This window comes from Peromyscus eremicus, chromosome 13 (assembly GCF_949786415.1).
Source record: "Peromyscus eremicus chromosome 13, PerEre_H2_v1, whole genome shotgun sequence".
Lineage (NCBI taxonomy): Eukaryota > Metazoa > Chordata > Mammalia > Rodentia > Cricetidae > Peromyscus > Peromyscus eremicus.
The window spans coordinates 61,101,688-61,127,336 of NC_081429.1; the positions used below are offsets into that span (position 1 = coordinate 61,101,688).

The following is a 25,649-nucleotide window of genomic DNA, read 5'->3' on the forward strand; positions in this document are numbered from 1 at the left end:
TGTCTAAATTAAATGTCATCATATTCTGAGGTAAAGCCTAAATAAAGTTTCACATTTAAGCATGTTATGCTGTTTATACCTAAAAGCTTCCTAGCATTCATTTATTGTATGTTCTGAGTTAGAAATTAGAATAATAGGATGATTAAGTTACAAAACACAGTAAGATTCTTATACTTACCCAAATCATTTGTGAACTCATTGGATTCTTCTCCAAAAACTTTCTTCCCCAAGCCTGGAAACTGAAAGAGTCAGAGTTTGAAAAAGAAAGAAAGAAAGAAAGAAAGAAAGAAAGAAAGAAAGAAAGAAAGAAAGAAAGAAAGAAAGAAAGAAAGAAAGAAAGAACAACCCGCAGCCCCACAACCAGTTCCAAGAGAGTTCAGTGAGTGTTAGATTCAAACCTCAAAAACTTTCATAGTAGGAGTCAGCCTGAGCATTGAAAATGAAGTCAGCTTGGTTCTGTGCTTAGCTGTCTCTTATTTTTCCTTTTCTTTTACCAGTCTAGAAAGCCTACTCCATGGCTGAAGAGTCTGGCTTCCTTATGTCCTGCCAGCTTTCTGCAGGACGAGAGCCACAGGACTAGAGAGCCACAGGACTAGAGAGCCACAGGACTAGAGAGCCACAGGACTAGAGAGCCACAGGACTAGAGAGCCACAGGACTAGAGAGCCACAGGACTAGAGAGCCACAGGACTAGAGAGCCACAGGACTAGAGAGCCACAGGACTAGAGAGCCACAGGACTAGAGAGCCACAGGACTGGGAACATATGTTAATCCTGCTCCTAAACACTAGCCTGTGAAAGCTCTTGTTATTGGCTACGTCCCTAAAATAATTTCATTTAAAGAAAATTTATATACTTTTGTATTCTATGTCTATGGGTACTTTGTCTGCATATATGTCTGCACACCAGAAGAGGGCATCAGATCCATCCTAGATGGTTGTGAGCTACCATATGGGTGCTTGCAATTCAACTCATGTCCTCTGAAGAACAGCATCTCTTAACCACTGAGCCATCTCTACAGTTTCTAAAATAATTTTCTAAAGGTGGAAAAAGAACCTAGAAGGCAGTCTTAGATTTTATTTCCATTTTCAGGTACATCTCTGCACCTATCAGGTGTGTCAAAAAAAGGGGAGGAGGGAGAAAGAAAAGAAATACCGTAGTGACCTATGACTTAAGCATCTATACAGAGTGAACAGGAAATCATGTAGACTTTTCTCGAATCTCCATATCAGTGTTCAGATAAACACATTTGACTCCTGACCCTCAGAAGACGTTTTTTCTCAGAGACTCCTGTTGTTTTCAGGGAAGAAACTGCTTCCCATACTTGAATGTGCGCATTCCCAGATGCTCAACCATCATCAAGGCCATACCACCTGCTGCTCTTTTTTCTCTTTTGTGAAACAGACGGGACCTACCATGGGTGGCAATCTGCCCGCTCGCCAGCCCCACACCTGTTTACAGAGCTGTTCAGAGGAATGCAGACAGAGGGGGCCTGAAATAAAAATAAAGTAGATCCAACGGAAAGTATTTGTTTCATAAATTCTGGCATTACTTCATGAATAATTGCCTGGGCTTGTTCTAGTGCTGGGGGGGGGCACATATTAACCCATAAAAGTAATGTTGATACATATCCAATCCAGTTGCTCAACCAGCCCTTGTATCCAACTGTCTCCATAACAACAGAAAACAAGCCTCCTTCATTTAGTTTGCCGAAGCCAGGTAGTAAAAGGGCATGAAGAAAATTTAGTCTGTGGAGATTTCATGTCATTTATTCACTCTCTTCTCATGCCTGTGGTCAAGATTTTACTTGATTCTAAAGTGGTCCTCAAATTTAAAAAATGCATTGAAAATATTAAAGTATTTTTTTATTTTCTAACATAAAGCTTCATCCTCCCAAATTAAGAAAAAAAAGAGGGGGGTACAAGGAATCATATGTAAAAGGCAACAGAATCCCTAAGGACACCAACTCGAGAACCATTTCCTGTGTTCCAGAACTTGAGCTGTCAGGCAGTGCTGTGCAATTTCAGGCAACTTACTCAAGCTCTCTGTGACACCCGAGTCACAGTGGAATAATAGCTCTTACTGTGCAAAAACTGTTACAGGGTTAACAAGCTAGAATTCATAAAGCCGGGTACACAGTAAGCATTTACATGTATCTGCTGGTATTACTGTTCCCAGTTCAGAATATTAGCTTTATCTCATCATCTCCACACTGAGAATCACAGTCACTGCGGGTCACATTTTTATAGCAGAATAAAGGGAGATCTTACTCAGTTCCGAGCCCATAACCAAGGCGAACATCAGATAAACGGTTAAGTGGATAAGCTGGGATCAATGACTTAAAGCAAGTGAGACAGGCCACGAACACACAAAGAGACTGCAGCATTCCTCAGCAGCATGTAGACTCTCTTCAACACTGGGCATGGGGGGGCCTTTCACTGTGCTGTCTCTGAGAACATGGATTATTTATTAACAAGAAACTCATCAATAAATAAAAGGGCCAATTCTAGGTACTCCTGTTAGAATTCTGAGTTCTCTTATTTTGTTTGTTTTCCTATGCTTCATTGATTTCCTGCAAAGACCATTTCCTTAATACTGTAATAAAAATAAGGGAGGACCAAAAGATGTTTGTTTGAATCCAAGATATCCTGAGAGCCAGCGCAAGGCCTGCTGTTTATTCTGAGGGGAACAGAGCTGCGGAGGCAAGCGTCTCACAGTCTCACAGCCACCTTGGCCCTGACCTCTTACCTTGTTCTCCATGTTCTGTTTTATAACTTCCTGCACCAGCACATCCGCCAGGGTCTTGAAATCTGCAGCGAACTTCTTGTTCTTCTCTGCGTCTTTCTTCTCCTGGACGAGCAGCTGGAAGAGGGCCTCCTGCTGCCGGCAGGCCCGCGCGATGTTGGCAGCCTTCTCAGAGACCCGGAGCAGCTCCCGCAGGATGTCTGACATCTCGCAAGCCTCACCCACCCTCTGGCTCTCAGCTGGAAAAGCACCAGAATGCGAAAGAGAAAGCAGTTCAGAGTGGAGCCAGGGCGCCGCTCCCACTCACACCCAGCAGGCAGCAAGGTGTCAGCACGGCTGACCAGCTAGTGAAGACCACATTTTCAGCGTGTAAGACTGGAGTTACAATCTAAATATTGAAAATTATTTCTCAAATCTCATAAAACAATTACACTCTCAAAAAAAAAAAACCCATTATCCAAAGAACTGAACTTTCAGTGGAAGAAAGAAAAAAAAATCTTTGAATAAGAATCTATATTCCAGAGCCCTACAGAGACAGAGGTACCACAGTGTCAAAGGACAGCCAGATTCTTGCAATGTCCTCAGTCATAGCACAGCCTTACGGTGAGGACGAGAACAGCACTCTCTCTGTGAGAAGGGTGAGGGGTGACGTTCACACTGCCACCTCCACATCCTAAGCAGCAGAGCAGCAAGCATTGTGTCCTGCAGGATTCTGAGGCCACTCTTTGGCTAGCGGCATAAAGCATCTCACAGGCAACTCCACTAAGAGCATTCCAGTGAGAGTGCCAGCCTCCACCAAGTACACAGCCTACACAGCAACATGAGGGGAAACTTGTGCCCTGCCAGGACTTGAGAAGTTCTGAACTCTAAGACCTGTGTATACGCATACCTCTCTCTCTCTCTCTCTCTCTCTCTCTCTCTCTCTCTCTCTCTCTCTCCTTTCCTTCCTTCCTTCCCTCCCTCCCTCTCTCCCTCTCTCCCTTTCTCTCTTTCTTTTTCTTTCTTTCTGTGTAGCTCTGGATATCCTGAAACTCTCTGTAGACAAGGTTAGCCTTGAACTTAGAGATCCACCTGCCTCTGCTTCCCATGCACTGGGATTAAAGGCATGCTCTGCCACGCCTAGCTGCTAATGTCTTTCTACTGGAAGCCCTGAAATGCTTCCACTTAGTGATGGTACTCCTGTTCAAAGTGTGAACCATTCTGCTCCCGTTCAGAGAGAACTACTGTGAGAATGATCTGCCCTGTGTTGTTAGTTCCGGAATGAAGCTTAGGGGGTTGAGTAACTTCTAAAGGGTTGCACAAGGCTAAAAGGTGGGGCTCAGAATTGCTCACACACAACACTAGGGTTCTTTATTGTCACAACAGTTTCCTCTATTAAAAGAAGCTTGAGGCTGAGAACTCACTCAGCCATGAAGAGGCTGGTGCAGGGGTGTGGCAAGCTGTTATAACTAGTTTGTCTTAAGTTTGCTTAAAAAAAAAAAATTCTTATGGTCCATTGCCCGAGGAAACACTTCCTCAACAGAAATGAAGGGAAGGTGAGTAAAACAATGAGACATCCCTTCTCATTGTTGTGCTTCCTTTACCCTCAGCAGTCATCTCTGGAGGTCAGCAGTAGGACGGATGCCAACCCTGACAATGGACCTGGAAATACACAGGTTTCCCAGGAGCTGCTGACATGACTATAACAAACCCCGACCCAGGGCCCTCTCTCATCAGTCACAGTAACAACTCCAAGTCTTAGCTTAATCTGCAAAGAAAGTAAGAATTCAAATATTTTCATACAAGGTAGGCTAAAATTATTTAAAGTAGGAAAGACTTTTTTTTTTTTTGAGGCAGGTTCTCACGTTGTCCAGGCCGCCTCGCGCTTGCTGTGTACCTTAGGATGACCTGGAGTGCTTGATGCTCCAGCCTCCGCTTTGAGACTAGGATATTGCAGGTGTGTACCAGTTTCTAGTATAGTTTCTATTGTCACGACTAAAAACACTTGGAGAGAAAGGGGTTTATTTGGATTTCACTTCCTGGTCATAATCCATCCCGAGGAAATTCAGGGCAGTAAATGAAGCAGGAACTATAGATGACTGCCTGCTCCCTGGCTTCTGCTCAACTAGCTAGGGCACCATGCATAAAGACAGTGTCATCCACAACAGGTTGGGCCCTATATCAGTGAGCAATTAAGAAAATGCAGCACAGACATGCCCACAGTCCAGTCTGATGGAGGCAATTATTCTTCAGTTGAGGTTCCCTCATCCTAGACATGTCAAATTGACAATAAAAATTAACCAGGGCCACCACATCTGGCCTAAAGATAATCTTGTATATGAATTTATGTATGTTGGGGAGGTTTCCTGTGTACGTGGGTATGTATGTACGTGGGTGTGCATGAAGGTGCATGTGTATGTAAGTTCATGTACACATGGGTGTGCATGCATGTGTACATCAGGGGTTGATATCTAGTGTCTTTCTTAAACACTTCCCCATTTTTTACTTGAGACAGGGTATCTCATTTGATTGATTAGACTGGCTGGCTGGCCACCAAGCCCCACGGATTGATCTGCCTATTTCTGCTTTCAGGTGCTGGGGTCAGGAGGCATGTGGTACTGTGTTTTACATGAGGGCTGGGAGCAAACTCAAGTCTTCATGCTTATGAACTGCATTGACTGAGCCATCTCAACATCCCTACCCCCAAAACCTTAAACATTGGTAAAATGTAAGAATCCTGTGTGGCCTGTAAATTCTGTTTTTGAGGAATGATTAATGAAGAAAAACATGCTATAATATTAAGTACAGAATGACCTACGACCACCTATATCTATATATATCATTATGTTATCAATTTGTGTAGGGGGGACTAATAGGTGATGTTTTCAAGGTAGTCAATTTATAGTTTAATGATGGATGACTTAATTAGACTTTTCCATAATCAGATATTCTACAGTAAATATGTAGTACATACAATTTATTTTATACATCATCATTCTATAAGAAATGACATTATTTAGTGTTTTGTGTGTTGAGGGTATGTGACTGGGGACTGAACCTTGGGTCTTCACTTTCTAGCCAATGTTTTACACTGAGATATCTCACTAGCCCTTTGATACTTGAGACAGGTCTTGCTAACCTGCCCATGCTGGCCTTCAACTGGATAAGGAGTCCATGCTGACCTTGAACTTCTGACCTTCTCACCTCAGACTCCTAGGCATCTGGGATTACAAGCCCAGCTAATGAATGGCATTTAAAAAAAAAAAAACAAACCTAAAAGTGAATCTCTAAGAATTCTTGGGCTCCTTGATGGAATGGTCCAAGCAAAATGTGCCTATGGTAATAACAAACTTTCCAGATCAACAGGATAATAAAGTTAGAACCCAAGCAACCACCGCTTCTTAGATACCTGTATTTCCAGACTCAATCCTGTTAGAAGGCTCACTTTACTTTAATGTGGATGTATACACCAATAAAAGCAGCATTCATATAGCAAACTCACTTGAACTCGAATAATTCATGGCATCTATTATATAAATACTCGCCACAAATGATGTTATAAAACAGTACATATAGAGAGATGCATACATATCCTCACTATAACTCATGAGTCACAGAAGTATAAATTCAGGGACCACAACTTTTATTAGCAACTTGTTCTACATTATTGTAAGAGCAAAGAGTCAATGAACCAACAGTATCTAAGGTCCTTCTTATTTAGAAGCAGTTCACTTTGAACTTGAGCAAGATACACATCAATTGTTTATCACATTCAATGGCTTTAAAATCACTGCTTACTCCCTCCCCCCCATATTTTTAATCTGAAAAGAAAACACTATACCAGTTACCCTGTTGGGTAAGCTTCTGCACCGTTACCTCTGGGAACCTGGAGTTCCTCCCTCCTAGTCCTGGCTTATTCTAGTAATGGTCATTGTCCCATTACTAGACAAATGTTACTCAGCAAGTGCAGGAACTTGGCCAAGAGGAGAGAGTGTTCAGCTGTGAACAGTGTGCTGTGACACACAGGGGTATGAGCTCGAGAAATTCACAGTACCGCATCTGGGTTTCCAGGTCCTGAGTCACCCTACAGCAACCTTAACCTCCTTTCTTCTGGCCCAAGACACCACTTGTCTTGTCCCATTTTGTCAGGCTCCAGAGGATTCTGGGTTTCTTGCCCAGTTTCAGTTGAGACTTTCTCCAGCCAGTCTAACACTTCTCAGCTCATTCCCTTTCTCTGGGGTCCCAGGAATCTAGAAAGCCACCTCCTACAGCATGCATACAAAACTTCTTAAATCTCCTGTAATGTGGCAAGCTTGTAGTCCTTGTTTTTGGGAGACAGAGGCAATTAAGCCCAGGGGTTTGAGGCCATCTGGGACAACATAGAAAGCCCTTTGTCTCGATGAACAACCTTATAATTAGCTGGCTGACCTCCTACTTTCTGGTGGGAAATCTCATTTCTTCCTCCAGACTCACTGTTGTTGGCCTCTGTAAGCTCCCTCCTTATCTCTGCCTTTTTATCTTGAGCTCCTTCATGCAGGTAAGAGAATTACCTAGGGCACTTCACCCTTACCTGGAATACTTGAGACAAGTTGTATATGGAAAGAATCAGGGGTAACCCCAGCACACAATTTCTTCAGTTTTCTATGGAAATTATCTTTCAAATCACTTAAAAAGGCTAACTGAATTTATACAGCCATTATTTGACTTACTCAATATGGCCCTCTTTTGGGCCGGTTGGCACCTGATGGTGGGAATTTTAGTGGAACCCTGTAGGGAAGATGATTCATGCACAGGGTTAGGTGAAATCTGTCGTAGGTAGTGGTTGTTTTGATTTTTAGAGGTGCGTGCATACAAGCATGCATTATTAGAAAGTAAAGCCCTGGGCAGGCCAGGTAAGTATTCTAACACTAAGCTACATCCCTGGTCCTTGGATCTTGAGTCAGCCTAGCCTTAAACTCAGTTTGAGTCACATGTCATTTTCCCTTTTACTCTCAGAAAAGCCCCTTTCTCATAAGCTAGTGAGGAAAGCTAGTGCTCTTACTCACTGTAAAGTGCCTTACGAGGTTCTCGTTCATGGTCCAGTGACGTCCCTCTTAACCGACTGCACGGGCAGACAGGGGCTGTGATCATGACGGATAACTAATTCTTCTTGTAGTCATTTGCTGTTTAAGACTGGGTGGCCTCCACCCTGGAGGCTGGCAGCCCGTCCGTCTGTGTCCTCACCCGGCCTCGCCGTGGTGGGCAAGTAACTCTGGCATGTCTCCCTCTTCTTACAAGGACTCAGTCAGGCTAGATTAGGACCCACCCATGTGACCTCATGCCACCCAGGAGGACCTTCTTCCAGTCATTTCTCAGCATTCTTAGGGACTTGGCTCTAGGCTTTCCGCAGACACCAATATACGTGTGTGCTCAATTTTTCATGTAAAAATGGCTCAATATGTGCATGTAACCCACACATATCCCTTGATGCTTTAAGTAATCTCTAGACTAGTAACAATATCCAGCTCACTGTAAATGCTGTATAAACAGGTGTTCTTCTAGATTACCAATAATATCCAGCTCACTGTAAATGCTGTATGAATAGGTGTTCTTCTAATTTACCAATAATATCCAGCTCACTGTAGATGCTGTATAAATAGGTGGACATGATAGGGAAACAGCTGTGTGTGTTCAACCCATACACACATTTTGTCAAGTATTTCCCACTTATATTTGATTGGATCCAGGGAGGAGTGGATAAAGGTATTAGACCGCACAGTCACATTCTTAAGTTCTGGGTTCACGCTTCAATACCGCCATACTGGAGGAATGCAGCCCAGCCCTTAACACTTCTCCTGAGAGAGGCCAACACAACCCACCCCTTTGTCCTCCAGTCTTCTGGCCAAACAGTAAAAATGGGATAGATTGTCTTCTTTGTTTGTGTGGTCAAGAAGTTTACTTCTGTGAAATGGATTTTCCAGCTAGCCATCACTCTGGCAGCCAGCCCGCTAGCAACACAGAGAACGTTGAAGCAGCTTCTGCATAGCCTTGGTTTGCAATAACACCCCCCCCCCCCCCCCGAGCCACTTTGCGGCAAAACAGGCTTCATTCCTCATCATCTCAGACTAAACCACACATACATAATATGTACATATCAATATCTATAAACATATTCAGACATAAAACTGTGTCACGGTGTCAGGTAGAGCTAGGATCTCTGGCTCTGGGAAGATTTGCAAGTTTAATTGGAAAATATTGGGGAAAAAAATGAAGTAGGGCAGTCAAAAAAATAACCCGACAAACAAACACAAAACCAGACTGGGGATGGGACTTGGGGAGTTGGGGAGTGATGGCTGTCTGCAAAGTGCTTGCCACACAGCCACAAGGACCCGAGTTTTGATCCTCAGCACTCACAAAGCTGAGCATGGTGGTGCACACCTGTAGCCCCAGCTTGGGGGTGGGGGTGGGGGGCGCAGGGGAATGCAGCAGTGATAAGTGAATTCTTGAACTCACTGGTCAGCCAGACACCTGAACCAGAGAGCTCAAGATTTGGTGAGAGACTCTTTCTTTAAAAGCAAGGAAGAGAACAGCTGAAGACACCCAAAGTTGACCCTTGATTTCCTCATGCACGTATGCACGCACACGCACACGCATGCACATATAAATGCACCCCCTCAAAAAAAAATCCAAAGCAAAAACCTTATTACCATGACAGGACTCATTAAATTTCTACCCATTCTCTTGTCTACACTGGAGGTGAGTCAGACCTGGCAGCAGACATGCCTGAGATCCCAGCACTCAGGAGGTGGGAGTAGACTAATTGGGGGGGGGGCGGGGGCCAGCAGTGTTCAAGGTGAGTTCAAGGCCAACCTGGACTACATGAAACCCTGTCTCAAAAGAAAACCAAAACAGAAGTTTAAAATCAGATCTGGGGCTAGGGATGTAACTCAGCAATAGAGCACTTGCCTCCTCGCATGTGTGAGCTCTGAGTTCGATCCCCAGTAGGAAAAGAAAAATAATATAATCAGAATAGTTTACAGGTATTTAAGAGGCAATGAGCAATACAATATGAAAGGCACAGACAGTCAAACTGACCTGGATTCTAAACCTAGTTCAGCTGTGTGGCATCAGGAAATTCATTCAGCCTCTCCTCATCTGCAATTGGAGGGTAAAACTTACCTCGCAGCGATGTCTGAAGATCAAATGAGGTGTCTGGAAAGGCACTAGCACTGAGCCTGCACACAGCAGACAATAAATAGCAGCTCTGACTCTTAAATACGACCTCACAAACACTACAGTCATATGTCCTTCCTTGAGAAAGTATGAGGCTGGCAAGTTATGTGGGTCACTGAAACCTTCGTTTAAAATTTACTAGTTCATTAAATCCCAAAGCCTGGGAACTATTTGTAATGCTGTGAGCAACCCAGAATAAAGTCCCTTTATGTAGGCCAGATCTGATCACTGCTTCAGTTTCTGGGCGTATGGGTGGGAACTCTGGCTCCTGGAGGCTGTGTGGCGACTCTGGCCTCATATCAGACCAACTGAGGGTGGCCTGGGAAAGACAATCTCCTATGAAGGGGGTGTTTTGTCAGGAGACTCCAGAGTCTGTAGCAGAATATTTTAAAGTGTGTTACTTTTGTTTATGTTGCATTTGTTTACCTCTGCGAAGCTGTGTTACTGTGCCTGTGTAAAACACCTGATGGTTTAATAAAGAACTGGCCAATGGCAAGGCAGGAGAAAGGATAGGTGGGGCTGTCAGGCAGAGAGTATAATATAGTGGGAGAAATCTGGGAGGAGAAATCTAAGAGCTAGCAGCCAGAGAAGAAGGAGGACATCAGTCAGCCATCCAGCCACCCAGCCACCCAGCCACCCAGCCACCCAGCCACACAGTAAGCCACAGAAAAAGAGTTAGATTTACAGAAGTAAGAGAATGGGAAAAGCCCAGAGGCCAAAGGTTAGACGGGATAATTTAAGATAAGGAAAGATGGCTAGAAACTAAACCAAGCTAAGGCCGTGCATTCATAATTAAGAATAAGCCTCTGTGTGTGATTTATTTGGGAGCTGGGTGGTAGGCCCCCCAAAAGAGCAGAAGAGCCAAAACAACAACAATAGGATTCTAGGGTCCAGGTCTGTCTTGTGAGAAGACCCGCCTGCCCTTCTGTTGTCCGCAGTGATAGAAGCACAAGGCAGAGATGGGGGCCTCATCAAAACAGTGGGCTCTCTCACAAATAGCTGAGTAGTTCAGGGTTTTGGTTGCCATCCCCTCCTTCTGGCAGATAATCCAAGTCTGCAGAGGCCATGTCCACGCCCTTTACACACTGACTGCCTCCCACCTACCCCCCTCACATCCTAGTCAGTCATTTAAACCACCTCCTGAGCAATCATGGTTTGACCCGGGTGTATGGTGGCCCTGCTTCACAGCCAGCTATGGCCAAAGGAGGAAAGGCACCCATAGAGTACGTGGGTGCTTTAGAAGAAGGTGTTCGATGGAATCTCTCTCAAGACATGCAACCGTCCAGGAGTCCCCCTAAGGTAATGAATGCCAAGGTGTGGCCAAGGCTCTACCCAGCTCACACTGCTACTGTGGGAGTGGACTCTGTCGGCCTCTCCTTCTGCTGTCTTTGAGGCTTAATGATTGGAGGCTGTTCTGGCAAAGGAGAAGGGAAGGCACCAGAGAAACGCTCCACAGTTCCCAGCACCCACAAGCATGGCTTACAACCAAACATCCGTAATTCCAAGGAATCTGATGCACTCCTCTGACCTCCCCAGGCACCAGGCATGCACACAGTACCCATACATACATGCAGTCAAAACACAGATACATGCAAAATAAGTATTTTTAAGGAAAAAAAAAAAACTAAAAAAAAGGGGGCAGGAGAACAGAATCCAGTCCCCAGGAATTTAGGGCAGGGTTCAATCCCGTGTACAGCTTGCTAATATTAACTGCACTGATGCCCCCAGAGATATCCACCTGGTCACCTGCTCCAGAGGAAACTGAACAAGCAGCTTTACCAGAGACTTGCAAATCCTGACTTTCAGTTTACTGGAAACTAAAAGTCTTCCTGGTTGAACTTTCTGACATTTAGTCACCAGAGACTTCTCAGGAGCCAGCATCACGGAACGGGACTGCCCGTACTGTGACCTGGGTGATATCACTAAGTCTAACCTTTCAGCCACTGATTTCCGACTTCTCGTCCACTGTTTCTGTGCTCTGGGAACACTACACATTTTCATACACTGGTCGTCCTGGCTCACAGGCTTCCCACTCTTTCTCTGCCCCCTTTAAGTTTCTACCACTCTTAGAATTTTTTTCAAGGGTAATAAACTTGAATAAGCACCACATAAAAGATATCCAAATCCTTGACTAGAAATGGTCGATAAACAGGTGAGAAAGTTTACCTTCAAGGTAGTTGGGGAAATACAACTTAAAATCTCAAAAGGATACCACCACATGTCCAGCGGGACCGCTTACATTAAGAAGACTGAAATGTCTGCATCTGGATGGAGACTGGAGCAAGAATCTCTTGCACAGTGGTAGCATGAATGAAGCGGCACAACTGCCTGGAAAGCCCTTGTTCATATATACCAAATAATGTATGCACACATACATTAAAAGATGTCTTCAAGGGGGCTGGAGAGATGGCTCAGCGGTTAAGAGCACTCACTGGCTGCTCTTCCAGAGGTCCTGTATTCAATTCCCAGCAACCACGTGGTGGCTCACCACCATCTGGTGCCCTCTTCTGGTGTGTGTATATATAATAAATAAAGAAAATTTTAAAAAATATGTCTTCAAGAGTATTCACAAATACCATTCTTCCAATGAGCTAACACACTGGCAAGAACTCAAGTAAGCACCGGTAATAAAATGAAGCCGGCTGCGGCACACTCACAGTGGAGAGGAATGAGTGTAGCAGACAACAGGACAGAGGAAACTCACAAAAACATTGTCACTAAAGAAGGCAGCCTCTGGAAAGTTGCATGTGCATTTAATTCACTCCAACTTCCATGTGCATGCGTGTGTGCGTGCGTGCGTGCATGTGTGTCCATGTGCATGTGTGTGTGCGTGCGCGTGTGTTTAATGCATATATGGAAAGAAAAGAGCCTCCAGCAGAGCCATTTCTGGGTCCTTCAGCTCTGGTTCCTGGGCTGAGGGAGAAAAGGGGAGAGCTGTATCTCTAACCTAGATCCCTAACACACTATACATTTGTTTACTTTTCTGTGTTCTGTTTGGAAAGAAACTTAAAACATACCTGATTTCTTATAACTCTCAGGGCATACTCAGAGGTGCTCAGTGCATGCTGGCTGATCAATTTCCCCTTAGCTTCATAAGCACAGAGCCCACCCTTGTCTTGGTGTTTAGCATACTTGGATTTTATCGGCACTACCCAGGAGCTGTTAGGCACATGGTCCATATTGTTTATGGGAAAGTCTAGGCACAATCCCTATTGATTATAAGAACAAATGACAGTTCTCACCAGATGGCAAACAACTGAACTACATTTTTTTGAGCATTGAATCAGAATATGTAGTTATATTGCTCATTTAAGGGTGAAAAAATTACTTTAATTAATAAAGCACCAAAATAGTAAGTTCACTTGTTTTTGTTATAAAAGACAATAAATATGGGATATAATGGCTGGGAATGTATCTCAGTGTTAGAACATTTACTCAGCACATGGGAAGCCCTAGGTTTTATCTCCAGAAACACAAAACTAATTGATTAATCAACTAATTAATTAAAGATAAGAAAAATTTAACTGACCATGGTGGTGCATGCCTGGAATCCCAACACTAGGAGATCTCGAAGTCAAGGTTAGCCTGGACTATGCAGTGATACCCTGTCTCAAAGTAAACAAAAAGGGATTATAGACATTAACATATTTAACATTTCCCTTTCTTCCTAACTTTCAAATGGTGTTAATATACACAGCATTTATAAACAGGTTAGTCTAACTTGTGGTAGCTCTGGAGAGGCTAAGAGACTATATTAGCCTCTGTTCTCGCCTCCATCACCACCCCCGCCCCTTACCTTTCCCACCATCGGGGTTTACTATATAGCTCAGTCTGGTCTCATGAGACCCTCCTACTTCAACAACCTCCCAAGCACTAGAATTACAGGCACAAGTGACTGGCTTAACTTGTAGTTTGGACTGTTGTTAATCAAACTTAGATTCCCATCCTAGCTCACTTCTCTTTTGCTGTGATAAAATGTTGACCAAAAGCAACTTGAGGAGGGAAGGATTTACTTCAGATTTAAATCAGTCATCGAGGAGAACCAGGGTAAGAGCTCAAGGCAGGAAGCTGGAGGCAAGAACTAAAAACCGAGCCCGTGGAGCAGCACTGTTCACGGGCTCGCTGTTCCTGGCTTGTTCAGCCACCTCCCTTCGTGGCCCAGACCCAGCTGTCCAGGGATGGCACTGCCCACTGTGGCTGGGCCCTCCCACATCAATTAACAATTAATGAAATGCCCCACAAACAAGCCTCTAAGAAAATCTGATAATGGCAATCCCTCCACTGTGGCTCCCTCTTCCCAGGAGTGTCAGGAAGACAATGGAGCTATGACACCTACTGGTCTTCAAGTCTACTTTAAACGGCTCTTTCTGGGTGTGGCATTCTTGGTCACCAAGGAAGGTTCTCAAGTCAACGTATCTTTCCTTCTGAGCTCTTCCAACACTGCCTGGAAGTATCAATTCATTCAGCACTTGTTCTTACTGTCAATATGGACCACTCAAAGGTGTGGGAGAAAAGGTGACTGACTAGTCAATGCCTACAAATCCTAGCATGTGTCTTGGAGATACAGAATGGGCATCCTGTTTAGAAGGCATTTATGGCTCTGGAGTGAGGACCATGGTTCCCTAGGGAGAGCCCTGCTTCCACAAAAGGGAGAGGAAAGAGAACGCTAGGGGACACTCTTCTATATTAACCCAATCTGCTTTGCCCTTTACCTGTTGACTGTATGCCCATGACCATATATATGGTTTAGGTTGTAGATGACTAGTTGGCTTTATTTTTGTAAACATAAAAAAGGAAAATATCAAAGAAGCTGGTTGGAAGGGAAGGTTTCAATTCAAAACTGGTACAATCTGTTTCAATTCAAAACTCCCCTGATCTTTATAGCTACTATCTGTATAAAAGGGGTCGGAGACTATCATTCAGCCTTAAAAAGGAATGAAATCCAAATATACGCTGCCATGTGGATGGACCTTGAAGATACTATGCTAAGTTAGATAACACCACCTTAAAAGTACAAATATTCCATTTATATGAGGGACCCATAATAGCTGTGCTCATAGCGACAAAGGAAATGATGGTTTGGGAAGGGAGGATAACAGAGCTCTGTTATGAATGGGTTTTGTTTCTGGGGTGGGCAGTGCTGGGGGGTGCACAATGCTGTGGCTGTACTTGATGCCGACATTTACATAAGAAAATGGCTGAGATATTTTACAGAACAAAGCCACATCTCCACAGGTATGCCTATCTCAAATGCATTTGACATTTATCATCTGCCTGAGAAGGCATAATAAATATTTGTTGATTGAACTTTTTTTTTTAAAAAAAAAGAGGTTGGGATAAGGGTTTAAAAATTATTTGGGGGTTGAGCATGGTGGTATACACATTTAATCTCAGCATTCAGGAGATGGAAGTAGGCAGATCTCTCTGTGAGTTCGAGGCAGGCCTGGTTGACACAATAAGACCCTGCCTTAAAAAATTATATATATATATATGTATATTATATATATGTGTATATTATATATATATTTGGTGTTGTTATAGGTCTTGATGCTTATTTTGCATAGCAATTACACTGATTTTTAATAGATTGTGTGTTATATTTCCTGGTTTGGGTGTGAGTAAAGGGATTAATGGACAATAAGAGGCAGGAAGCTCCTTACCAGTGCACTTCCTGGGGCACCATGGTCCTCACTCCAAGGCTGTTAATGCCTTCCAAACATGAAATATCCACCCTTAGACACACAGTGGGAGTTGTCAGCATTGACCAACTTTCATTCTGTTAGAGATAAACATGTTTGAAGGAATTTTCTAGAACTGAATCTGGAAGGGATTATTCATTATTCAAACCTTAGAACTATTAGACCATAAGCTGAAAAAGTGCTTTAAAGAGTTCCCTAGATGATGAAGATGACTTCTTTCCTTAGTAATAAATAACTTGACCCCAAATACCCCTCCTAAGAGCTACAGGTCCTTACAGATCATGAATTCCGTTAGGTACCCAGGTGCCATTGCTAGGCCTGGGCTGCCAGCCCTGAGGTTCTATTTGGTCGTTCACTTCCCGGAGCAGGTGCTTGTTTTAACAGGTGTTTCAAGATATGGAAGAGAGCGATACAGAATTCCAAATGTAACATTTACCCTTAAAGGAAAGTGAACTGATAAAAGAATATTTACAGTATGATTGATCTAAAAAGCTCAAAGCACTAAACAATATGTGTGGCTCACTAAAGCCACAGAACTATCTAAACAAACTGAGTACTCTTGCATTCTGGCGATCGTTAACCATAAGCGGATTAATATTTATCTTCCTGTTCTCATTCTTATTTTATCTCCCCATTTTTCTATTAATGAAGCTTATAATCACTCATATTTCTAAAACGGGCTTTTAATCATCCCCAGAACAAACTGGGGCTGTGCACAAGTCCTGTAAATTCTGAGGAGTTGAGTAGGGGTGAGCTCTGAAATTCGGTAGTTAAAATCTTCACTGGAAAGGCTGATAACAGGGTTGGCGGGATCTCTCCAGACCGGACAGATGGCTCGGCGGTTAAGAGAGCTGGCTGCTCTTTTAGAGTATCTGGGTTTGATCTGAAGCCCCCACATGACTCACAAATGTCTGTAAATGCGGTTCCAGGGGCTCTGACATTCTCCTGTGTCCTCCCTGGGTACCGGTCACACACTGGTATACATACATACATGGAGGCAAATACACACACACACAAAGTTTTAAAAACATGTAAGCTGTTAATGACGAAAATTAGGGCATCACTTTTTACCAAGTTATGTTTTCCTTAAACAAAATTAAAATCTGGTCGTTTTAATTTCCTCCTTTGGTGTTAGTGTGACTCTCATTTACACCAATGGGAAGCCTACCGTGGTCACATTTTCAAAAGCATACATTTAAATATCAACTGGTAAAGTTACCTGCATTAATTTAAGCTTAGCTAATTAATTTAGGAGATCTAAAATATTTAGTTGTCTAAGGTTAAAACCAGCATGCAATTAATCTCTCTTTGAAAGAGAGGAGAAAGGAAAGAGAAGACATGAAAAGGAAAATAAATTCTGATACAGTCTCCATTTTGATAATTAACCTTAATATTCGGCTGAAATCTCCAGTTAGGCCCCAGTTCTCTCTCCAAACCCCGCCCTCTCAGAGAACTGCCAAAAAACCCCAGTTCTCATTCTCAGCGATGGCAACAGCTCTTCCTGGAGTCTACTAGCTGCTCAAGACCCCGTCTACCACGATGGGGCCCAAACCCCGCTTGTGAAGGACAGGTCATCGCTCCTGTTCACCCCTCCCCGCCTACAGGTTTATTTACGCCCCCTCCTTCAGAGCAGTCATGGTTTTTTTTTTTTTTTTTCTCCTGCCCCCTTCCCTGCCTCCCTCTCTGGGGGCTTGAGAACTCACCCGGAGTGCTTTGCTCAAATATACCTAGTCTTTATTTTTTTAATCTGGCTTGATCTGGCTTACTGCATTGGTGGAGAAACCTCCCACGGGGTATAGAAACCTTAACCATCTTGGTGCTGAAGCCCGGGAGAAGTTGAGCCTCCCGCTCTAGGAGGACCTGGGGCCCCAGCCACGTGGAGAGGCCACTCCTCTTTTTAATCTCCCTCTCCACCAAACCGGATTGACTTTGGGGCTCAGGTAAGTCACCCATTTCCAAGCCACTGCCTATAGAGGTCTGAGACCTCTTCCAAGTCAAGACTCCTTCTGAGTCAAAGACTTTCGGGTTTTCCGCCAAGCCGCAGCTGCTCAGTGCAACCTGGATCCATTTTTGGAGCACAGACAGTCTTTGCTCCGTGGGGTCCTTCGTAGAGGAGATGTCCTACACAAAGGCAGCTCCCACACGTCCCCCACCCCAACCCAGGCTAGAGCAGTGGTTGCTATAGACTTTGGTCTCCGGCATAGACTTGGAAACGGGCAACCGCAGATCTAAATTGGATCTTCAGTCACCCCTGGGGTGTCTACTACAAAATTTATCCAAATTAGGACTGTCTCACACCATATGGCAAATGGTTTGAGCTCCCTCATCCAGGGTTTTCGAGCCCTGCACTCCCACCCTCACTCTCCCCTGTTCTGTCTATCTGTTTTTCATGTTTCCACTTGAGATGGCCTCTCTCTCTTTCACTCTCCCCACCCCCCAATAATTCTCTTGCACTCACTCCCTTGTTCCTGGTGTTCTCTCAGTGGCACACCTTGGCAGGGCCCACGGAAAGGTGCCCACTTTGCCTTCCTATTCACTGGGCTCTCCTGACGTTTGGTCTGGTCGTGCTGGGATTCTACCCACAACAGATCTGTTCTCTCTATTCGTTCCTATGTGCTCTCCCACCCTAAACTGTGTAAGTGTCCTGTGCTTGCGTTTGTTGCGATGCGGGAGTCACAGCTGGAGAGGCCAGCTGCTTCGTGCCCAGCACGTGTCTGTTCTCCCCTACAGCGTCTGCTGATCTGGCCCTCAGTAAGGTATGTACAGATCATTGTCTGTGTCTGAATCTAATTCCAGATTTTAGAGTCCGATTCTTCCTGCGTTAGTTTCCACAGGGGTACACGTGTGCTAGTCTGGTTCCTGCAGTCTACTGCATCCACATGGACACTACCCCTGCTTGCTCCCCTCCCCCAACACCCTGGGAGACCCAGCTTATGCTCTAGCCCTCTGTATTCTCCATGTGGCTTTGGCTCTTTTGGCCTGCAGACCCACATTCCAAAATCTCTTACCTCTAAGGCTCTACTTCCTCACTCCTAAGAATCTTTTATTCCTATGGTTTCTTGCATGCTGCACTATATTGTAAACTCTTATTTAAGGATTTGTAAGTTGCTCATCTGGCATAGTTTAAAATCTATAATGATTTATAACAAAGTCTGTTTCCCACAGAAAGGTTTGTCTATTAGAAAAGTTCTGTCTACTTTGTGTGGATGGATGAATTTGTGTCTGTATATATTCTTGTCGACATGGGAGCTGCACAGCATTACTTCAGGCTAGTCGGGTGTATAACTATGGGGCCACGTCATGCTTGCTTCTGACTGGTCTTGGATGCCGGAGTTTACGTGTTCCGTACGTCTTGATAATAGCTCAGCTGTCACTAATGCAACTACCTGCCTGGGCTCGGAATCTGCCTCTGGGACTTCCGGCCACTGGGACTTCCGGCCACTGAATCTGATGCACAAAAAGAGATTCATACTGTTATGGTATTGTAAACGGCAGGTCCTGGTCTGAGGGCTTGGGTGGGTGGAGTCAAGGTGCCCCACGGCGGGTGAGAGACAGAGATGCCATGCAGACAGCACTCAGTGAAACGTTTTATTCGGTGGGGGGAAGAGAGAGGGGGAGAGAAAGAGGGAAAAGGAGAGATGGGGGGACGAGGGGTTTGAGAGGCGCGCACCTCCTGGGAGGAAAGCAGAAGAGAGAAGAGGGAGCAATGCGCAGAGTGTTTCCTTAAAAAAGGACTTTTACGTCAGGACATAGGGTGGCGCTAAGGGGTGGAGTCAGGATATTAACACATATGTCATTTGGGTATAAATAATATTAAAGTTATTTTATGCTGTTCTACCTTAAGAAAAAAACAGCTAAGGAATTAGGTATGTTAAAAATCTGTAACAAAAAGTTAGCTTAAAACGTGTAACTCCAAATTGGAACTGTTCTGGGAAACAACATTTGGTGTGCCACCATTTTAATTAAGTTCAGCCACGTGGGCAGTCACCATTTGACTAAGGTTGGAGAAGAGGGAGGTCACGTGACTTCACTGCCATCTTGATTAAAGGGGATCACATGGGATGGGCCTACCAAGGAGACAACAGGTCTCCAAGATACTTTGTGCTAGGATAGATTTCTATAATAATTCCTGTCCTGTCCTGAAAACAAGGTTCATGAAAGTTAGGATATAAAACATTGTTGGTTTAACGAGGTATTAAAGCTGCACCTGCATGCATTCATGTACAGGGACACATCTTCCTGGCAGCCAGATTTTGTAATGTAAGAGTAATCTACTTGGTATTGATTTTAGAGACACTAAATTGTTTATACTGCTAAAACTTGGTTTTTGCCTTATAGAGATACTAAATTATTTACACTGTTGAAATTTGGTTTTGTTTTCTACAAATTATTGTTGTGTTCTATGCCTTCGTTCTTGAAATAAAAACTTAGGACCTTGGGGCAGGAGAGATGGCTCAGCGGTTAAGAGCACTGACTGCTCTTCCAGAGGTTCTGAGTTCAATTCCCAGCAACCACATGGTGGCTCATAGCTACCTGTAATGAGATCTAGCATCCTCATAATAAATAAATAAATCTTAAAAAAACAAAAAAACTTACGGCCACAGCTGAACACCAGAGACTGAGGTATTCCTTCCTATGACACAGCAAGACTCTCCACCTACGTCTACTCAGGCTAACAGAGACTGATTTTGGAATGTATCCTTGCTTTTACTAACATTATTAAGCTGTAGCTAGTTTGGTAAACTAAGTCATACAGAAAACTGCTGTGTTCTATAATGGTGCACTATAAAAGGATTAGGAAAGATTTCAGTCTCTTTGTGGACTGTGTATTAAAAAGGCTTCAATTAAGAATTTGTTATTTCTTAAGGCTAAACTTATCAGAGATAAAGATAAAAAATTCTAATCTTATAAGACATACAAGTTAACAATCAGTCACCTCATAAAGGATCAACTTCTTTGATATGTTCAGACTTAGCTTCTCAGATATTTCCAAAGTTAAACCTACAACAAGAACCTAAAAACAAACAACATTTGTCTAGTTTAGATATAATTAACAGATAATGATATTCTGATCCTCAAACACTTCAGAGATCTGAGAATACAGCATTTACAATGTTTAATAAAAACGTTTTTCATGATGGAGACATGCCAGCTCCTGGCAGCACCCCATCTCCTCCAAAGAAGATGGATGGGCACAGAAGAACTTCCACCTGGAGCTTGCTTTGTATGTGGCAAATCCAGTGATGGAGCAGAAAAAACCTGCCTTTCACCTCAGCTGCTGCCAAGACCCTGTCCAGACTGTGGACAAGCAGGACACTGGGGAACTGATCTCCCCACTTTGCCAAGACAAGGTAGGCCAGTCTCCCTAAATTCCTACTCCACAGGAAAGTCTGTCAGACCTTCTGGACCTGGCAGCTGAAGACTGACGCTGCCCTGAGACCTCTGCCCACAGTGACCATGGAGGAACCCGGGTTAGCTGTGTAGGTAGCCAGCAAGTCTGTCTTTTTTAATGTTTGTTTCACTTCTGCTTACTCAGGTGAAATTTATCCTTCTCAGATCTGATGGTGTTTGATGACTAGGATACTGATAGCTTTGCCAGTTCAACAGCCTCTCCCCACCCCACCCCCAGGGCTACAACCACCTTGGTAGTTCATTAGTTCATTAGTTAAGTTTCTTGTTTTTTTTTTTAAAAAAAATACAGACAGGTTTGTCTTGTTCACAGGTTTCATAGTAAGGGATAAACAGGTTTCAAATGTGGCTTTCCACTAAGGTATGTAAAGATGTTTTGGACTTCTTCCCCTTTCTATGCTAATATTATACTGGAATTTCGGAAGTTCGGAGTTTTAACATTGATACATGGAGTCCTAATAAACAGAGCACTGACTACTTACCATTCAGCCACAAGCTCAAGATTTTAAATTTCTTCTGGTTGTCTTCTAAGTACAGACCTAAAGAGGTGTGTTCCATTAGGCTAAAAACAGGCTCTCTAGACATAGAGGAAAATGTCCATGCCTTTTAACCCAAAGCCATAGCCTTTGCTATGACAACAAAGCATAAATCTGTTCCAGCTGTTTTACAGACAACTGCATGTTTCTGGGGAAAGAGTGCTGCTACTGTGTCAACGAATCTGGCCTGGTGGAAACTAATACTTACTGGCAGTCTTCACTCTTCCCATGCCTAGCCCTGCTCATAGGGCTGGTGTTAATAATCTATTTTGGGGGGCCCCCAGGCGGTGGGATCGGGACCTGTCCCTAGTGCATGAGCTGGCTTTTTGGAGCCTAGTGCCTATGGTGAGACACTTTGCACAGCCTTGGTGCAGGGAGGAGGGGCTTGGATCTGCCTCAACTGAACATACCAGGCTCTGCTGACTCCCCATGAGGGACTTTGCCTTCGAGGATGTGGGAATGGGTTGGGGGGTGGGAGGAGGGAGGAGAGGGGAATCTGTGGTTAGTATGTAAAATGAATAAAAAATCTTTTAATAAAAAATAAATAAATAAATAAAGGGGAAAAAAGAGCAACACCTTGTTTAAAATGTTTTACGTTGCTATGGACTTTAGTTTGTTGATACAAATTTAAAGTTAATTTTGTTATACTGTATGTATATTTCTACTCTTGCTTAAGGTATTATGTTTATGTAACTCATTTAAATTGTAATGGATAATTAAGAAATACAGATTAATAATTAGTCATCCATGATAATAAAAAAAAATCTATTCTTTTCTTCTAGCAACTTGACTTCTCCACTTCCTCAAGGAGCAGTTAACTGCATGCCTTTTCACCCATACCTCCTGCTGACCATGAGCCCACAGACTCCCAACTCCCTCTCCCCACATCGTCCCATGCCAGCAGGAAGTAGCCAGACTTGAACCAGTGTCCATATATCCAAGAAGGTCAGGATGTTCGGCTGGAATCTCCAGCTCGGCCCCAGTTTTCTCTCTCCAAACCCTGCCCTCTCAGAGACCCACCAAAAAAGCCCAGTTCTGCATTCTCAGCAATGGCTGCAGCTCCTCCTCCAGCCTGCTAGCTGCTCAAGACCCCACCTACCATGATGGGGTCCAAACCCAGCTTGTGGAGGATGGATCATCGCTCTCCCCACCCCCACCCTCTGCCTACAGGGTATTTAAGAGCAGCCATGTGATTTCTCTCTTGCCACTTCGGATGGAGGACTCACCCTGGAGTGCATTGCTCAAATATACTTGGTCCTTTACTTTTTAATCCGGCTTGATCTGGCTTACTGAGTCAGCGGAGAAACCTACTAGTGCTGTAAGACTAGCACTACAGAGATGGAAACAGGAAGATCAAGGTAGGGTTTGAGGCCAGCTTGGGATACACAAGACCCTGTCTAACTTACTAACTAAATACTAGAATGAAATTAACAAGTTGCAACCGAGTATCATTTTGTGCACGTGGTGTACGTGCTGCGTGTACACATGGTCCAATGTTTGCAGATGCAGGTGTGTGCCTGTGGAAGCCCAGATGTCTCCTTAGGTCACTCTCCAGTTTACTGTAGTGGCTCTCACCGAACCTGAAGCTCGATCCAGCTACTCTAGCTAGCCAGTCTGTCCTGAGAATCCACCTCCACCCCGTATGGGGGGAGTACCGGGGGACACTATGCCTTCCCCCCTTTTGTATGGCTCTGGGGACGGGAAGCACTTTATGCAGTGAGCCATCCCCCAGTCTTCTACTGAGATCCTCATTCCTTTACCTGCCCTTAGCTCAGGTCATGCTAAGAAACAGACACGTGTAGGAAATGTGATTCCACACTAGTTGTGAGAAACAGGAAGCAAAACTTTTATTTCCAAACTACCCCAGGCACACGCATGAACATTGAGTCCTGCTGACCTCGTTAGGACACAGGAAGTTTTTTAACAAGGACATTCACAAGGACGCCCACCTGGCAAAAGTTCTCACATGTGTCATTCTTGCCTTTAGAATTGAAGGCTTTTTTTTTTTTTTTTAATTGATTATGTGCTTAACTTTCAAGCACTTTCGGTACTTGAATAAAAATAAGGCATTTTTTTCTAATTATCACTCAAGGTCGAAATAAAAGAAATGCCTATATAATGATTTGCCTTTATTGCCTGTATTTTATTGGCCTTCTGTGTCTAAAAAGAAATTAACATTTTCTTTCCAAGTATAGTTTTACTCCACGTATAGTTATAATTTAGATCAGTCGTAATGAATTTCATACTACAGATGCAGTTACCGAACAGGCGGTGGCTTAGTTCAGAAGCTTGCAAAGAAGAGGTATTTATTCTATTCAAAACGTGTGGCTTACCTCATGACTAAGAATTAACTTCAAAAGTAGCATAAAAGTCCTTAAAAAAATAAAGTAAGTTAGTAAAACCGCAAACAGGTGCATGCAGGAGTTAAAGGGGGCTTTGCCATTGCCTACATTTTCCCTTATGGTCTGCACTTTCAGAGGCCTGGCTGAGGTCACTCAGCAGTTAGTTCATCGGGCAACCAGTTTAGGGGACTATTTTCTGCCTTAGGTTGTTACCAGGTGGAGCGGACTGAAGCCTTATCAACTTATCGAAACTGGGAATTAAGGGCAAGGAGCCAAAAAAATGTTCCATTCCGCACAGCCTCAAGCCACACTGTCCTTTTGGAGTGAATACCCTCACACAGTGGGCAAACCTCCATGTGCTCGGCCCTAGATTTCAGGACGGAAATCTCCAGCTTACACACCCGCGCTTGCTTGCATGTTTCCCCTGGATTTTCTCTCACACCGCACATCTGACAGTCCATGTGATTTCACCAAAGCCAGGTATTACAGGGCGAGGTGACAGCTGCCCATGCTGTCCACATCCGCTGCCTAGGCACGTCTCACACGACCACACTTCAAAATGTAGAAAGAATTACAAGCGAAGGGGTGGAGATGTATCTAAATATAGTCCCGGTCTGTTTACTTTACACTCACCTAGTGGGTCTCTAGCGCCACTCCACATACGCCCACGCTGTGTAGCATCTCTCAAACTGCTACCTGACTTCACAGCCACGCCACCTACCGTGGCATCTGGGCCTCAGCTTTCTCAGATGAGCTCACTCAACCTAAGGCTAGTGGGAGGACCGAGAGGATCCAAGCCGGGGAAGAGAGTTGCTTGCTACTCTGTCTTCCCGCGCGGATCTCTTGGCGGCGGCTCCTGCAGAGCTAAAGGGGACCGCGCGCGGGAGCCTCCCGGCTGGAGACTCGGGGCTCTGTCCCGGTAGGCAGGGTCAGGCCGGCACGGCCTAGCTGCAGCGGCCGGGGACCTCGCAGGCCCCTGCGGCAGAGGCGAGCAGCCTTCGGCCGGCCGGAGACCAACTCACCTGCCCTCCGCGGAGGCGATGGAGCGCGCGCCGCTCGCTCGCGGGGACCCAGATGTGCCGCGGAGGAGGAGGAGGAGACGCCGGCGCGGGGACACCGGGGAGGGGGTGGCGTAAGCAGGAAAGAGGATTACCTAAGCGGGGATGCGGAGCCCAGAAGGAGGCTACAGCCTTTCCCTGAGAAACGGAAGAGGAGGAGGAGGAGGGGCGGGCGAGGAGGAGGAGGGGAGTGCCAGCGCCAGGAGGTGGTCGCGCGGGGACCCGGCGCCGGCGTCCTGGGGCGGGCGCAGCGGCCGGGAGGACCGCGGAGGTCACCGCAGCGAAGGCGGGGAGGCGCCCTGCCTCTCCTGGCTCCCAGTCGTGCAGCCCAGTTTCTGCCAGGTCCCCGCCCCGTCTCTTCCCCCGGGGCTGGTGGCGTGGAAAGGCGCGGTGACGCCTCTGGCTTCTGGGGCGGGCGAGGGCATCCCACGCCTGCCGGAGTCTGGCGCCCGCGACGTCACAAGTGAAGCAGGGTGAATTACATGGGAGGGCCAGGAAGCTGGGGGTCGGTCGCCTCATCCACAGTTCATGGCGTGCCGATTTCTCCCGAACCGCCCACAAACTCTGAAAATGTTCCTCCTCCATTCATTAGGACTCCGGGTGTTGTGGGTTTGACAGATGGGTTGGAAGCTGTGAAGCTGGACTTCCTGCGACATTGGAGTCTCCCTGTTC

At 44.9% G+C, this 25,649-nt stretch overlaps 1 protein-coding gene across 1 annotated transcript in view; it reads right to left on the reverse strand.

Moving 5' to 3' along the window:
- The window catches only part of Inpp1 (inositol polyphosphate-1-phosphatase), a 32,791-nt gene extending 7,424 nt beyond the window's left edge, over positions 1–25,367 (reverse strand). The window contains exons 1-3 of the mRNA XM_059278354.1: positions 24,942–25,367; positions 2,746–2,981; positions 179–239 (exon numbers count right to left, since the gene is read on the reverse strand). Of these exons, the coding sequence (XP_059134337.1) occupies positions 179–239; positions 2,746–2,949 (265 nt within the window). The 5' untranslated portion in view covers positions 2,950–2,981; positions 24,942–25,367. The remainder of the gene's footprint in view (positions 1–178; positions 240–2,745; positions 2,982–24,941) is intronic.
- Between the last annotated feature and the right edge of the window lie 282 nt (positions 25,368–25,649).